General features: G+C 32.7%; 1 protein-coding gene across 2 annotated transcripts in view; it reads right to left on the reverse strand.

The window, feature by feature from the left end:
- BRWD3 (bromodomain and WD repeat domain containing 3) overlaps window positions 1-18,194 on the reverse strand; it is a 118,113-nt gene that overhangs the window by 49,216 nt on the left and 50,703 nt on the right. For both annotated transcript variants that reach the window (XM_023633968.2, XM_023633969.2), the window contains exons 8-15: window positions 16,908-17,129; window positions 12,810-12,910; window positions 12,227-12,297; window positions 11,162-11,262; window positions 8,827-8,867; window positions 6,109-6,213; window positions 4,896-5,049; window positions 763-897 (exon numbers count right to left, since the gene is read on the reverse strand). In XM_023633968.2, the coding sequence (XP_023489736.1) occupies window positions 763-897; window positions 4,896-5,049; window positions 6,109-6,213; window positions 8,827-8,867; window positions 11,162-11,262; window positions 12,227-12,297; window positions 12,810-12,910; window positions 16,908-17,129 (930 nt within the window). The remainder of the gene's footprint in view (window positions 1-762; window positions 898-4,895; window positions 5,050-6,108; window positions 6,214-8,826; window positions 8,868-11,161; window positions 11,263-12,226; window positions 12,298-12,809; window positions 12,911-16,907; window positions 17,130-18,194) is intronic.

The raw sequence follows: 18,194 nt of genomic DNA on the forward strand, positions 1-18,194 counted from the left end.
ACCAAGTTGACAAAGGTGCTATCTCAGAAAGTCAAGATATTATTTTCACATCTTAAATTGTAATGAAAGTAAGCTTTAAAATAACCATCCCAGAATTAAAGCACACAAATCAATTTTACTAACAAAAGACAGAGGGTATTATCAATAATCTGAATATGTATAAAACCTATAAAAGGGAGCTCAAAGGCCAACAATTTAGAAACGTTTAGTCAGAACTATTCTTCAGAAGGGGACACTAAATATGGAGGATGAGTAGTCTCATCACCACAGGAGGGTGGTCTACTGGGAGAACAGAGAGGTCACCAGATTTTTGCATGGTTTGTATGAAATATATCTTAGTACCCATATCTCCAATTCCATGTTTGCAAAACAACTTCTTGATTACTAACTAAGCCATATGGGGTTTACCAGAGGCATATACAATATACTCATTGCTGTGATTCATAAATTAGGATTATGGTTTAAACATTAACCTTTTCGTGATTTTCGTTAGTGTGAGCTCCAAATGCTTATTAAATTTAAATTTCTAGAGTTTAAAGTTGGGGACCAGAATTTAGAAAATGCTAACACCACGATAATAAAGTTACAAGGCATAATTCTCTACTGGCCTTACCCTCAGGTATTGAGTCAATCTCTAAGGTATTGTATGAATTTAAACACAAGATGACAAGGGGTTCCTTGGTACTAAGTATGCTTTTAATTACCAAGTTTTCATATAAGAGAAGTCTGTTTTAATATAAACTAAGCACAGATTTTCCTTACCATGTTAAAATAATTCCGAATTTTGGTCCCCCGGTCAAGGTCCCAAATAAAAATGTTCCCATCGTGACCCGCCGAAAGTATGATCCTTTGATCAAATGGATGTGCTTCCAAAACAAACACCTCATCATCATGTCCCTGTGATAAAATCAATATTAATAATGAAAAGCAACACCGAGTATCTGGTTTACTTGGTCAAAAGATCTTGAGAGTATGCCATCAATCTGGTTCAGATGAATTCATGCACACCAATTTAACAGCAATTTAACATGGACGCTGAAAGAAATAGTTCAGTTAGAGTTCCTTACATGTTTAAGTGGTGATTTCATAAAGTATTCAACAGACAGAAGACCTGAAAAGGTGTTTAAAATAATGATAGTCCAAACAGTTGCAGTTCATTAACCAGGCCCCTGAAATAGAATTCATATTTCTAGGACTCTGCTATTTAAAAGGCCAAAGAAAATGTGACAAGCACAATCTTTCATTAACACCCAATTCTGTCACAGTGACGACAAACCTTCACTGTTCTTCATCCAGCACTTTCTATCACTGGTATTCAAATTGTATTTTGGAGGCCCCAGGACACATTCAAACAACAAAGTATAATGGCTCTGCCCTTTATCTACTTTCTATTTGAAGATTTCATATAATATGCTATCTGAAAAATGGGTTTGCTGCCAAAAGCTCTAAGTTTGAAAACCAATGCTTTATGCATACATTTCACTTTCAATAAATCTATGAATACCAGTATATAGACACCATAGATCAGGATTCTACAAACTGCAGCCTGCCAGCCAAATCCAGCTCCCAGACGTTTTTGTACACACAGCCTGTGAGCTAAGAATGGTTCTTACCATTTAAAAGGTTGTAAAAAACAAAGAATATGCAACAGAGACCATACGTGGCCTGCAAAGCTAAAATATTTACTATCTGGCCTCTTAAAGAAAAGGTTTGCTGACACCTGATTTAGATCATTGTTGATTTTCCTTAACTCCTGGCTAAAGAGTACACGATTAACAACAGGCTCCAAGTCTTAGAAAGCATACAGGACATTCTGAAGTTGCATTTCACTTAAGAACACATCAGCAGCTTACACATTAGGAGCTTCTACAGTTGATCATATATTGTGAACCTAAGAAGTGCATTTTATTTCAAATCATTGTATTAAAAAATGGAATAATAGAGTATCCTACCGTTATGGACAAAAATACAGCTTATCAAAAAATAACTGTAGACTGGCTCAAAATGCAAAATGTTAAAATTAGTAGGTAAAATCCCATTACAATAAATTATGTTAACAACTGAAAGTTTATCAAAACTCTTTTCTCAGCAACTACGAAAAAATTCTTTCTTATAACAAAATCTCTTGCTGAATAATCAATGATATAGTAAATACTTTCTCAGATTCCTAACCAGTAAACAATAAAATTACTTTATTAAACTCAAATGAAAATGATACAACTACTTAAGGGTACACTGGGAAAGAGAGGATTTTAAATAGAGGATTTTATTTTGTTGGTCACCTGACTTAAGATAGGACATTGTCACTGGATCATGGGGAACAAAACCTAGTCAAATTCACTAATGTCTTATTATTTATCATCCGCCCTATTTTTATTTATTAAGCACACTCTATTTCCAGCACAGCTACTCAAATCTAAATTATCACCATAGCCCATTCTACCATAGACTCCTACAGTGTGCCAGAGTTACTCTTATCTCCATTCGAATCTATTCTCTCTACTCTGTCATCAGAATTATAAGGTATTTTTCAAAAGCAAAATTCACATGTCACTCCTTTCCTTTTAAACCCTTTAATGTTTCCAATTGGTCTTCAGATAGATCCTACAAGACCTTGAATAGTTTGGCCCCTGTCCATCTCTTGAGTCCTATCTGGTGACACTCTGCTCTCTGCTCTAGCCAGAAATTGGTTTTCTTTCACTTGATCTTAGCCACTTATAAAGGCCAAGAAACAACGTAAATTGGCTTTCTTTCAACTCCCTTCTACCTCAAGACCTTTGTATATGCTTTTCCCTCTTCCTGGAAGAACCTCCCAACCTTCTCACATACGTAATTTACCAAATATTAATTGACCCTCTACCATGTTGAGACAGAAAATAAAAAAGAAGGAAACATCAGGTCGTGATAAACACTATGATGAAAATAAAGCAAGGTGATGTAATGAGGCAGACTGGGAGGCTATTCTAGATTGTTTGATCAGGGAAGGCCTTGTCAAAGAGGTGACATTTAGGCTGAGACCTGGGTGATTTCTACCTATCCTTCAAATCTTAACCTAAACTTCACTTCCTCAGGAAGCTTCCTCTGACCCTCCCAGACTAGGTTTGGTCACCTTATTAGAAATGTGCATTGTATTTTGCATATTTCTTTCTTAGAATTTGAGCAAATTTTTGTTTTCTCTCTCTCTCTTCTTCAGGAGGACAGGCACTCTTTAATTTATCATTTATTGCTAACACCTAACTCAGTGGCTGGCACAAACTAGATGCTAAATAAGTATTTGCTGAATGGAAGGAAGAACTTTACACCCCATTAAGACGCTGATATACAAATTATTAACACAGAATATATAAGTCCTATACCCAAACTAAGTAGATTTGATTGATATAAGGATCAAAAATAGTCTGTTCTAAAATTTCTTCAGTAAAATTCACTGAAAACAGATGACCCATGGGAAGAGTGCCACTAAAAACAACTCTAAATTAAGGTACTTATTAAAACATAATTTTACTTGGATTTATAAAACCAATGGCTACATGGCCTTTGAAATCGTGATTTTTAGAGATACAGACTTGTGCTGTCTAATACTGCAGCTGCTAGCCACGTGTGACTACTAAGCATTTGAAATGTGGCTGGTCTGTAAAGAGATATTCTTTAAGTGCAAAATATAAACCAGATTTTCAAAGATTTGGTACGAAAAAAAACGCAAAATATTTCATTAATAATTTTTCTATTAATTACATGTTGAAATGCTACTATTTTGGATATACTGGGTTAAAGAAAATATATTACTAAAATTAATTTTGCCTGTTGTGTTTTATGTTTTTATTGTGGCTACTAGAAAAATTAATATTACATATGTGGCTCAAATTATATTTCTATTGGAGTGTTCTGACACAAACATTTCCTAAGAAAGAACCAAGCAAACAGCATATTTTTTCCCACACATATTAATAGAAACTTGTATCAGGGCATAGGGAAAGCCAGAATGAAGTAAGCACTGGTTTAACAGACAAAAGGAAGAATACAAAATTCCACTAACACAGTGTTAGGGCTTTATTTAGGAAAGAGGACGTGGGGGATATATGCAAGATAAATTGGAAATCTTCCCAAAATTAAACAAATCTTTAGAAACCTCAGAGGCTTTGAATAGGATTATCTCACAGAGGAGTCAAATAAGGATGATACCATGGTATACTACACAGAATTGAGTCATGAGAATTTGTTTCTAGTCCCTATCACTTACTACTAGGTAAACTATAGGACAATCACTTGGCCCTTCTCCTTAAAGTACTGATGAACTGACAATTCAACCAGATAGGAAATAAGGCTCTTATGCGGAATTTAACCTGAAATCAAACCACACCACGATAAACATCAACCCTACTCATGTGATTTCTGCTATCAATCACATCAACTTTTCACACCACAAATACTGGAGCCTTTTACTATGACAAATAACATTTTTTAAAAGAAAGAGGAAGAGGCATCTTTTTCTTCTACTTCTTCCTCTTACCTCTACTTCTTCTAAACTAACTCCTGAAGACAAGAGAATACAGGAGACCCATCAAAATAAAGTTAGCTCTACTCCTAAAACAATAACAAAAAATCCCAACTCATGCTAAAAACAAAATAATGTATATAACCTTAACTGCATACAATAACATAATAGATAAATAAATATCAGACCTGGAAATGATCTTGAAAGGTTTTTGTGCCTACTTTTAGCAACTATACCATGTATCATCCCCGTTTTGCAGATATGGCAACAAAGGTACCTCCAAGAATTACCTCTCCAAGGGACAGTAAGTCACAGAAAGTAAACTAGCACTTAAATTTCCTTTCTTCTAGAATATTGAACTTTTTGACCATTTTAATTTTTATAAAAATAGAATACTTACAGATAAAGTATGAAGAAGTTGCCCTGTGATAGAATTCCATACTTTCAAAAGGAAATTGTTCACTGCAGTAACAACTGTGGTGTCATAGCGATCCCAGGCCACCATAGTCACCTTAAGTTTAGTGACCTTGTCTTCTCCAGATGGCAAATTATTCCTAAACAAAATAATTTGCAGTATTCATACACTGTAACCTTTTAACAAAGGTACATCTGAAGTAGCAAATTATGACAAAGATCTCTCCAGAAGCATGTAAATTTTTAGATAAAAAAATTCTAAACTATACTTTTAAGTACTCACAAAAGAAAATAATAAAAACTAACTACTTGGGTACCCTTAAATTTATTTTAGGGAGAGAAGCAGACAAAATGGCAAAAATTTTGCAGTTACCCAAGAACAAGAAAAAAAGGGAAACGAGAAAAAAATCTACAAATATTTTGAAAAATAAAACACAAGGTCATGTTGGCTACCAGAAAATATGAAGAAAACACATAATGGACACTTTGTTCCCTTAAATATTAAATTTTTTTAAACTAATAGATCTTGTAAGAGAGCAGTAAGAAATTTAGTAATTTCTGACTTAACTGAGTATTACATTATCAGTAGCTGATATAGAACTGACTATAAAATCAGTTCTACATTGTTATTAATGGGAAGGTAATTATTTCAGGGTCATACCCTAAAGAAACTGTAGTGTCCCAAAGAGGAAATTATATATCTTCCAATCAACAGTGAAGATGATGAAATAGAATGCTGATTAAGTAGACTCACAGTCTTGAGCAGTAAAACTTCTAATATGAAACATTACAAAGGCATTCTCAATAAATTAGAGAAATAGTTAAACATATGATGACATTTAATAGGGACAACCCTCAAAGTAGAAAGTAGTATAGATAGATATAAAAACATGATCTATGGAAAACCAAGGCAGAGAATGACGCTATGGGTATTAGTAGAGCACAGAGATCTTTGGGTCACAAGTGAACCAGAATTTTGAACAAATCAGCAATGTTCCTATCATCCAGTCTGTCAATCAACAGTAAAAGGCAATTTACTTAGAGACTAAATACAGATGCAAACATCACATCTACCAATTAATTCCAAACAATTTGCTAATCTAAAAGGATATTTTATTTTCATTATTAAGTACAATTTAATAAAGTAAAAGATACTATACCATATGAGAACCACTGAAATATCTAACATCCAATCTTACCCAGTCATTTTGGTAGCCATATCTAGTACTATACTCTTCCATTCTTGTTGCTGATATTGCCAAATTCTCGCTGTTCCATCTCTACTTCCACTAACAAATCTTAAACTGCAAAGAAACAGTTAAAATATCCTTATTATTTTCCTCCTAAATGAAAATCACTTTTTTTCTAATTATAAAAGTAGTATGTTCATCCTCATACACTACTGGGGGGAATTAAAAATGGCACACTTTAAAAAATAGTTTGGGAATCCCTCAACATGATACAGTTACCATATGACTCAGCAATTCTACTCTCAGATATATACCCAAGAGGAAAAAACAAAAACTGGTACACAAATATTCATGGCATTATTCCTAAGTCAAAAAGTGGTAATAATCCAAATATCCATCAGCCAATAAATGGATAAACAAATTGTGGTATACCCACACAATCAAATATTATTCACAATAAAAAGAAATGAAATAATGATACATGCTGCGACATGGATGAATCATGTAAACATTATGATAAGTGAAAGAAGTCAGTCACAAAAGACCACATATTATATGATTCCTTTTATATGAAATGTCCAGAATAGGTAGATCTATAAAGACAAAAAATGGATTAACTATTGCCCAAAGCTGAGGGTGGAAGCATAAAAAGATTGAGGATTGAGAGCTAAAGGGTATTGGATTTCTTTTGGGGATGATGAAATGTTCTAAAATTGACTGTGGTAAATGTTATACAACCCTATGAACATACTAAAAAACAGTGAATTATATGTTATGTGGATTATATCTCAATAAAACTGTTACAAAAAAATACATTCATTCACCCATAATTCTATCACTCTTCACACTTCAGTCTCTATTCTTGCAGACTTTGTCAAAGACATACATACATAGTTATATATTTCGACCTATAGGAAATAGAATTATACAACATATAATGTTTTATACTATTTTTCCCTAACTTAAGTGTATTTTGTAGATACATTTATATGCTTACAAATATAAAACTACCCATTACTTTTAATAAGTGTTCAACTATATGGATGTATCAAAATTAAATCAACCCCCTACTGATGAATATTCATACCATTTCCAGTCTTCATCATTATAAACAATGTAGTGATGAATATCTCTATGCACATCTTTGTACAACCTTATACATATCTTTGGTGAGTCAAGGGAGGCACATTTTTAAAGCTTTATTTGACACATACTGACAAATTACTTCCCTGAAAAATATTGTTCTTTTTAACAATTTACAATCTCAACAAAAGTTGTGGTAGAGTGCCCATTTTCCCTATAACTTGACAATATTGGATGTTATCATTCTTCTTTATCTTGTCATTATGAAAGAAAAATATTGTTTGTATTATTCTAAATTGCATTTCTTTGATTATTAGTAAAACTGGGCATCTTTCGATGTGTTTATTGGCCACATAACTAATTAAGATAAAATAATGCTTCTCCTTTGAGGAAAAAAACAAGGAATTAAAAAATTCAGATTCTTCTAGCATGAAAGAAATACAGTTGTACAAATTTTTAAGTGTATAACTCAGTATAGTGCAATAAACCAACCTTAAAAATTATTTGCAGGTTTTTTGATTCTTAATATAAATGTCATTCTTTATGGACCATGATTATTTACTCTTGCATTTAAAAAGATGAACAAATTCATCATAGTAATCACCCACTGTCCGAAAAATATTTTAAAATAAAACATGGTCAACCACATAAAGTCCTTACAGACATATGTGGATATAAATTTATGTTAATTGGTTAAATTTTTAAATCTATTCTAGGTCAATTTGCAGGCCAGGGTAGAAGATTACTACCTTTTTGAGATCAGATATTTAAGAGGGTGTATAAATACCTATATGTAATTTCTGAGTTTACAGATAGGAAATATGTATCACGAGTAAAACAAACAATAAGTGATACAGATGTTCACTGGAAGACAAGATAGCTAAAATTTTTAGTAGTCAGGAAAGGTGTCAGGCAGGGCATAAACTTCAAAAGGAAGATAGGACTTAGAAAAGAAGAGATACAGGAAGGAGAGGGAAAATAGACTGAAGGAGAACGGAAGGGATAGAAAGGATATAGGAAGGAAAGAGGAGTGAAGAGGAGGTGGGGGATGATATTTCTGGGTAAGAATGGTATAAGGTAAAGTATAAATAAAGGAATATATGAGAGAATATATATGGGATGTAACAGGAACAACGACTAAATCAATTAGGCTAAATCTAAGGGTTTATATATATGGGGAATAGTAGATGAGAAGAAAATGTAGGTCTAAGTCAAGTTGTAGAGATTTCTGAATGCCAGACTAAGATATTTGTCTATAGACAAAGAGAAAACACTAAAGATATCCAAACAGAGTAATGTTGATCTGGCAGAGATGGACAGGATATATTTAGAATGGAGAAGAAAACTGAAGGTAATGGGTCAAATAATGGAATCCTTGACTAAGGTGAGTGATAACAGAAATGGAAAAAGCAAAATAAACAAAAAAGAAATCATTCAGAAAGGAAGAACTGATAGACTATGGCTACTACTTGGATAGGAGTTTAGAAGAGATGGGGTAAGGACGTCGTCAAACATAGATAAGGGCTTTCAGATCTAAGTGACTAGACAGAAATAAAGTATCTAGAGTAGAGGTAGCTACGTCTGAGGGAAGAGAGGTAAAATATGTCAAATATCTGTTTACACAGATAAGTACTACATAGTTACCTGTCTCCATTGTTACAGAACTGAACAGCAACAACTTTGTCCTAAGACATAAAACAACAGATTTTTGGTTAGAATTAATTTATTTGTGAAATTAATAAAGTACTCTTCTCCTCATATTCACATGTAAAAGCATCATGGAGCAGATTTTTAATGCTATAATTTTCTTTTAAAAGACCTAGAATTTTCTTAAAAAAATTAATGAAGGCTGAAACAACTTATTGAGGAAGAATACTTTATCAGCAGTAATTTGAGACAAACCAGACATAAGCAAACCTGTTTCTAAACCACAATCTCAAGAGACAGATAGTTCTGAATAGGTATTTGTTTATTATGTCCCTCATAACAAGGCAGCACATTAATCTGAAATGCCACCTTAAAATAACTGATTTAAAAGTAGTTGAATTAAATGTCCCCACTTAACTTTTTTAAAGTTAATTTTTTAAATTTCAGAAAACAAATCAATCATTTCCTATTTTTTACATGGTTTATTTAATTATTTTACAATGGATTCATCTGACAGTCTTTGGGTACTACAATTTAGATACTGCTATTTGAATATTCCTTTATAAAGATTAAATCATACTTTGACAAATATGTGTATTGTAGTGATGAGAAGATTAAAGCGTAAGCCAAAATGTGTGCTTTAGTTCTCTTTATTCCTTGATAATAAAGCTAAAACATATCCTCAAACGTTGTACACATTTTCACAAATCAGTCAATTATTGAACTGCATTCGAACTTAAATTTTTAATAAAAAGCTCAGATACCAGATGTCTTTGTATTTAATTATTTTTCATTTTTAAAAATCGTTAAACTGTTTTTATATCCATGATTCACACTGTTACATAATTTCACTGTAGTATTTATCTGACAGATTCTGGATTCTCACTGCCACTTGCAATAATTAGTTTTAGATTTTCTGAAAGGACATCTTATTTTCAATTACTAACAAGTCGCTGTTGATTTCAAGCGAGAATATGTAAGTTTTCTGACATTTTTCTTTGCTGGGCACCTGTAAAAAAAACCTCTGCTAATCAATTTTTCTTCATATTTTCCCCCCTCAATTCTTTCTCATTCATTTATTGCCTCCTTCTCTCTCAGCTCTCAATAGACTTGACTGCACTTATGTACACACCCTGCTTGGGTGGTAATTGTAAAGATGCCTTTTTGCATGCTCTAGCACAAATGGATTTCTCCCACTGGACAGTCTCAGATTGAGATCTTTATTATATTTCTAAGTTCTTCCTTTCAAAATTTACATACTATTGCAGGATTTTACTATCTAGGAGCAAGTAACATCAAGGTGAGAGCTCAGTTTGGTTAAGTAACTCTTCACAAGGAGACTGTCCAGTTATGTTTATATGATAGGACAAAAAGCAGGAGGCTGTTTCCAAAAGAACAAGGAGAAGGTTTCTAACAGGGGTCTTTTTTACTACAAATTTCAGGAACATGATTGATTCTGCAACTCACAAAATATCTTTTTATTAAGGTCATCTTTCAGGGAAACTGTGTGTGTTTTATTGATGCGCACTAACAGTATTCCAAATGAGGTGTCAACAGTAGTAAGAACAGTAACATTAAGACTTGTAAAGCTGACTGCTTTCAAATGCTAACTATATAGCTTTGACAATGAATCACGTGACATGTACAGTGAGCTGAAACAGAAATATTTCCATTTTCCACAATAAATAATTATCTGGAAAAGAAGGTAAGGAAAGAAAGAGGAGGAAGAGATGAAAAGTGCACAAGGATATGAATAAACAATAGTGGCTCCAAGCTTCCTAAAAAAGCCAAAAGGGAGTGAAGATAACTTGAGAGGAAAAGTGCCAGTCACCAATGACTGTCACTCCAAGCATAAAGCTGTTACCTGTATGGAAGGCTGTTATTGATAACAAAGTGAGATTAGATTTCAGGAGTCTTTGATGGCATTCTGGAAACACTCATACTAAGATCAACAAGCTAAATTGAATAAAAAGAACTTTTTTCCTAAGGCATACTTAATATGTCTTTTAATAAGTGTGTAGATTTTAAAGTAACAAACAGCTTATATAATTAATAAAATACAGCAGGATGAAAGAGGATTTTCATAAACTATTACTGTAATATATATTTTTTTCCTTTTCCATATAGTCAAATAGAACTCGTCTTTAATATAAACATACTAAATCTAAAATTTCACACTGATCTTCATTACTAAAGAGACATCTTACCATATGGGTTTTAGCACCAATCTATATTAAATTAGGGTACAGATCAGCAAAGAAGAAATAAAACTGATTTTCCAGGGGTGTTAAAAAAGAAAGCAATATATTTAAATTTCTCATTTTGCTCTTACCGTATGTGACTCTAATTCAGCAATTTTTTCAGGGATCTCAGAACCCAAATAATAGATTCTAATCACATGGTCAGTGCTACCTGTTGTAATGAACATACCACCTGGAAGATTAAAAAACAAACAAACTTTGTACCAAGGAACTTTGACAACCCTCTGATTGCTTCCTTAGTTATATGCTACCTTATATTAACAAAAAGGCAAGAAACACAACATTACCTTCTAATCATTAAAGACATACTAACATTTCAGAGATAAATAAGTAAAATTCAAGAAAAACAAGAGAAATATTTAAAGGACAACTATACTATTCACCTAATAAAAACTCACCAACTATACACTAAATATAGGCCTTTGGATCATAAACATTAAGGTCATGGCTTGAGGAATCTCACTTCTTTCTATTTTATGTAAAAATACAACGTTCCAAAATTATTTATAAAATATATACATATATATATATATATATAACCTATATCTACAATTCTTTTTATAGTAGCTATAGTGGTTAAGTGTAAAAACTCAACCGCTTCTGGGATGATGAAAATATTCTAGAGATAGATGGTGGTAATATATGCAGAACAATGTGAATATGCTTACTGCCACAGAACTGTACATTAAAAATGGTTATTAAAAAGGTAAATATTATGTTATACTCTACTATAATTAAAAAAAGACAAGGTTAACTACTGCACGATTCTTAGCACTAGAAAAGCACTGTTTACACATTGTAAAACTGTCTTCTATACGGAGCCACAGTAAATGTTTTCTGAAAAGTCAGGGCAGGATTTTAATGATGGGGGGGGCGCTATACATTTTACCAAATAAATGCTGTATTATATAAAAACATATTAATTGTAAATAAGGAAAAAAACTCAACAGCTATTACATGTTAATTAGAGTCCACAAAGGTCCATCTATCATAACATATGGTTCACATTTTTGGTATGCTTCCATTAACACTGAAAGATATGCATTTTTTTCCTCCACAAAACTGCAAAGATATACCTTTCACAACTGGATCACTTAATATTTTGAGTACTCAAAACATTCAATTTTTACACATACCAGAACTGAAAGATGAACAAGATATCTGAACTCCAGGTCTGGATCTCTCGGTAAATTTCACTGGGCGATCTCTAAGAGAAAAGAAAGATGTTTTTATTTTTCCTCATGTTCATTAAATATGCAAGAATTTTAGCACATGGCTGGATGTTGACTGAATTACCATCAATATTACAGAAACCACCAAATTGAACTGGTCAATAAGTACTATTCCCATCATTCAGATTAAAAATGCATTTAACCTTGCAAATATAATTTATGATATCAGTATTACTATTATAGCTTTACAAATTACCATGTTACTTGCTACTACCATTAAGAGAAGTTCGAAGTCCTCTTATCTGAGTAAGAATTGAAACAAATACTCCTTACCAAAATTTTGTGTATAAATTAGACTTTAGCACTGGTTTCAGAAAAACTTTATTTTAAAATGTCTAACATCAAAGTAGGTATGGATGTATATATACATCAGCACACATACATTTATATACTTAAATACATAGACTATTAAAAATCTCTCGAGGGAATAAAGAAAAGTGAATATGCTTGATTTTTCATGGAATTTCTAACCCAATTCTAAACTTACCTAAACTTCATTGTTTTTACATGCCATTGCCAGAAACAGATTGTTCCATCAGCACCAGTGGAAGTGAGGTATCTGGTTGTGCCTTTAGTTGATGGACAAAACTAAAAACAAAAAAAAATTCTAATTCAAATAGAAAGCTTTCATGTTGAAACTTATTTTAAACATAGCATGTTCTAAAATTATAATCACTTTAACAAATATACTTTAAATAAATTCACTTAAGAATTTCAGTTTCAAGAAATTAGTTATATAAATTTCTTAATGAATACCTTAGAAAAATTTAAAATATCAAAAAACTGCAAAAAAAAAGTCAGTCATTGAATTTAAGATAAAATATTTTAGTCCTAAAAGACAATTATTTTAAAATTATTCAACATCATCTTTTAAGATTATTATTTCACTACTTTGAAGGAAGATAAAATTCACAAAGTCATTACTAGTTAAACCATTACAAATCTGCTAAACATATGTTTATATAGCAACAATGGTGGAATTTTTATAGCTCATATGAATAGGGCATTAGAACTAAATCTAAAACCAATGATTAGGATGTTAAAAACCAAGTATTTGAGTTTTAATATTACTTCAAACTTCAATGAAGTATGATGGCAATTTTGTCTTTTTTAAATTTAAATAATTTTCATGAATAATGTAAAATAGGTCATCTCTGTTTGCATCATTGTAGAAAAGACAGATTAATAAATATACTTAAGTTGCCAATTTAGGGGACGACTACTATCCTAGATGGGCCGTGGATGGCCTTTATCACATAGGATTCTTAGGCTCGGACTCTCAGTATTTTACATGTCCTCAGAAGAGACTCACACAGAAAAGAAGAGCCACTGGGCTCCTGATGCCTGGGACACAGGAAAAAGTTGAAAAGCAAGCTAGGGTCTCTAGCATGCCTGTGAGTTTTAAAAATCCCAAAAGAGATAATAAACACCTTCCACTGAGATGAAGATTAAGGATCAAGATGCATAGGGTTTTGATAAATTTTGAACTCAAATCAAAAGAAAGTGATCATTATAGATACTAGAAGTCACTTATTTAGTTTTCTTGATGGAAGCACAGAGCTTCTAAAGACTGCAGTGTTTAAGTTAAACAAAAATTATCAATTAATATTATCCATTATTAGTGGATGCATAGTAAAGAAACCAGCGCTCAGGTAGCATGCTTATATTTTCATTTCTGAGATACAGAAGCTTGCATTAGAAAGCTTAATACATAAACTATAGCAGGAGTCTGCAAATTATGGCCCACATGCCAAATCTAGGCTGCTGCCTAGAAATAAAATTTCTGTAAATAAAGTTTTATTGGGACACAGTCAGTGTACACTGTCTATGGTTGCTTTTGCACCGCAACAGCAGAGTTAAGTAGCTGCGACAGAGACCACATGGCCTGGAAAGCCTAAAATATTTACTATCTTGCCCATAAATATGCTGATCTCTGATCTACAGGAATGAGACAATTAAGTATGAAATAATATAATTTCATAATTATTTCATTTTATTAAGTTTATGTAAATGTCACTTTCTCAGGGAGCCCTTCTCTGTCCACCTTATCACTCTAAAATTGTAAATTGTTCCCCTCACCAGCACTCTGTATCTCTCTTTAGTTTCATTTTGTCATAATGATCACTATTCAGTATGCATTCTGTATACTATATATAAAATACATACATATTTTATTAAGTTTAAAGAAACTTTTATTATCCCCATTATATTTAAACTGCTTCATCAGTCACAAAGGGGGATCTGGCCTATTAATATACCTTAATTGGATTGTCTTTAAATGAGAAATCATGTTAGAGATTATAAAAAACAAAAACACTATATATATGTACATTTCTGAATACAAATTAATACATAGGTATTGAAGAAAATTTAGGAAATATAGAAAAAACAATCAAAACTACTTATAATCTCACCACCCAGAGGCAATTATTGTTAACATCATGCCATTTTAACTCAATTTTGTTACAAAAAGAAAAACAAAGAACCCGGAAGGATAATACACCACGCTGTTAAGACAGACAGTTAATTAGCAAAAAATAAATAAATAATACAGAATGCACACTAAATGATAATCATTATGACAAAAATGAAACTAAAGAGAGATACAGAGAGCTGGTGAGGGGAACAATTTACAATTTTAGAGTGATAAGGTGTTCAGAGAAGGGCTCCCTGAGAGAGTGACATTGGCACAAAGTGGTTAGAAAGTAAGGGAACGAGCCATGTGAATATCCAAGGGAGATCATTCCAAAGACATGCAACTGCAAGAGCAAGGGCAAGAATGTAACTAGAGTGGTCTAAAAAGGTAGAGTGGACAGCAGCTAAAGCAGAATGAAAACAGGAAACAAGTAGTAGGAGATGAGGTCAAAGAACACAAGGGGCTGAGAATGTAAGGCCTTGCGGTCGTTGTAAAGACTTTGGCTTTAACTCTGAGTTTGGAAACTATTTAGGGTTCTGAGCACCAGTGACATGATTTAACTTCCATTTCAAAATCACCCAGGCTGCTATGCAGAGGCTACACTAGGGCAAGAGAGAGGGAAGAGAAGAAGCAGGAAGATCAGTTAGAAGTCTGTTTCAGTAATCTAGGTCACAGATGAGAGTGGTTTGAAAAAGGGTAGTAATGATGGAAGTCATGAGAATTTGTCAGATTCTGGATATGTTCTGAGGTTAAAGTCAACGTGATTGCTAACAATTTAGATATGAGATAGAAGAGGAAGAAAAAAGTCAGAGACGACTACTCTGAGCAATTGGAAGGATGAAACTGCCATTCGTTTAGATGGAGAAAGCTTTGAGAGATCTGAGGAAGGAAGACAGGAGTTCAATTTTGAATATGTTGCGTTTGACATGCCTAATAGATATTCATGTGATGATACCAAGTGGGTAGTAGAATACACAAGTACGGAGCTGAAAGATAGGATGGAAATATAAGTTTGAGTCATGAGCCTATGGATGAAATTCAAAGCCATGAGACTTGATGAGAGCACCAAGGGAAATAATGTGATAGAAAAGAGGTCCATGGATCTCTAGGGTACTCCCACATGTAAATGAAATGAGGTAGAAATTAGCAAATGAAACTACAAAGGAGCCAAACAGTATCATAAACATTTCTGAGTATAAACAAAAGGTCATATTTTTTTTTTATGTTGTATGAGAGTATCTCCAAATTCCAGAAATAATCTGCCAGATAGGATAGTGGGAACACAAGTAACTCCAAACAAAATTCATAAAATGATTTCAACTGATCAAAAATTTGACATGAAATTTTTCAAATCCAATAGGCACTGAACCCAACTTTTGCTAGCACCTCATAAACAGGAGATATGTTATTTAAATAACACAAAAAATTGACTGGCATACTTATTAGCAACTGAAGAACAAGGAAAAGCAAATGGGAGTGATTATCTCATCCACTAAAGTGGGCGCCTTGATCAACATGTAAAAGACAGTTTCAGAAGGGTTCCTCTGTTTTGTTCTCAACACAAAGAAACAGAACAAAAGTTCTGCTTAGTTTTATTAAGTTCTTTTGGGGGTATCCAGGACTTTCACTACCAACATCTGGTAAAAACACTATATGGGTAAGTATTTAAAAGAAGTCAACGTATTGTATGTCAAACATCAAGTTGAAACAGGAAATTACTGAAACTAAGAATAAAAATTTCCCTAAACTACACACATACACACAAAAAATCTGACTGACAAATACCCTACATTAAATATTAACACAAACTATGTCAACATTCAAGTTTAGAACCTGTTTATATCCTGACTAACAGGTATCAGTTTTGCTCCTTAAGGCATTTACAAGTCTTCTCCCTTCTTCACAAATATGAGTGAGATGCATAAGATGTCTCACACCCTATTTGAAAAACCTTTTCAATGATCTTTTTACTTATTTCTAAAGAGAACAGATTTATATGAAAAAGGAACTTTAAAAAATACCTGTCTGCAGGGTAGGAACTAAGCCCTTAAGAGATCAACATCTTTCTGTTGCTATTCTTTATATTATCCACATAATGTTAACAAAAATCAAGAGAATTCTCATCCTTATTACCTATGTTAGAAGTGTCTTTTCATTTTTTTTTTTTACCTGTATGGAAGTAATAGAAGCTGAATGTCCTTGAAGGACTGCAACTGGTGCACAAGTTCGAAGACACCACACCCTTACAACCTTATCACAGCTGCCTGCGGCAATGAGAGTGTTTTCATAGTTAACAGCCATGTCAGAAATTTCAGCAGAGTGCCCTCGAAGAGTAGCAAGGAGGCGTCCATCATCTGTTGCCCAAATTTTCACTAAACAGTCATCTGAACCCTAGAATAACACAAAAGGACAGAAGATTTACAACACAGCAGAAATTCGTAACCCCTCCCCAAAAAAAGACAAAAGACAAAGGGAGGATTTTATTGTTACTTCTAAGCATTTACTTTTAGTGACTTCTCTCCATATAATATGGATCTAGCAGGAAATATAAACGATGTCAAAATGAAAGCACTGACAAAGCATTGTCCAAATTGATAATGGCATTTGTGAAGAATTCCTCAAAACTACTACCAATCCTGATAACTCAAAATATTTTTAAGTCACTTTTAAGTGATTTGGCATCAAGTATCTCTGCCATTATTTCTTTCCTTAGGCCTTACAGCCTTTTTTCTTAATTGCTTGAATATTTTTTCTACAAGTACTTAAAATTTTAACCTAAAGTCTATATGTATTTCTCAGTAAATATGAGGCTTTGTTAATAATCTCTGATGGAAACATTGTTAAACTCCCTAATGAGAATTTCAAAAAAGATTTAAAAATAGTAAAGAGCAATTCTACTCTAATGTGGTAGATAAGTTATTTAATAATTATCTGTTTATAAAAAGACGGCAATCATCATCCTCATCATGATCATCAACATGCAAATACTTAGATGATGTATTTAGAGTCATGAAAATGTCAACTGAAGAATCTATAATGAAGGCCAAGGAGTTTAACTTCTCAAAATACAAACCACTTCCTTTGTTGTAGTATACAAATTTAAAAAGAAAATTATGCCCTTACCTACACTTCTATGTTAACTTAGTACTGAAGCAATGAGAATAAGCTTTTTCTTGGAAATGGTAGTGTGCTACAATTTTGTACTAAAAAGCACACAACATGATCTGGTTAATAAAAACCTAATTTTAAAAAATAGTACTAAAATCAAAGAAAGATATACACAATTACTGTAATCTTCATTACTAACTGTGTAGTTCAACTATTCAACCATAAGGATGATGTAATCATTAATTATGCCGAACTGGCACCAATTCCACTAAGTGACAAATGGAAAATGCATTTTAATAAATGATTGCTAAAATGGAATGAAATGAAATTGAGTAGGTAAATTTTTTT

The sequence above is a fragment of the Equus caballus genome, chromosome X (genome assembly GCF_041296265.1).
Source record: "Equus caballus isolate H_3958 breed thoroughbred chromosome X, TB-T2T, whole genome shotgun sequence".
NCBI lineage: Eukaryota > Metazoa > Chordata > Mammalia > Perissodactyla > Equidae > Equus > Equus caballus.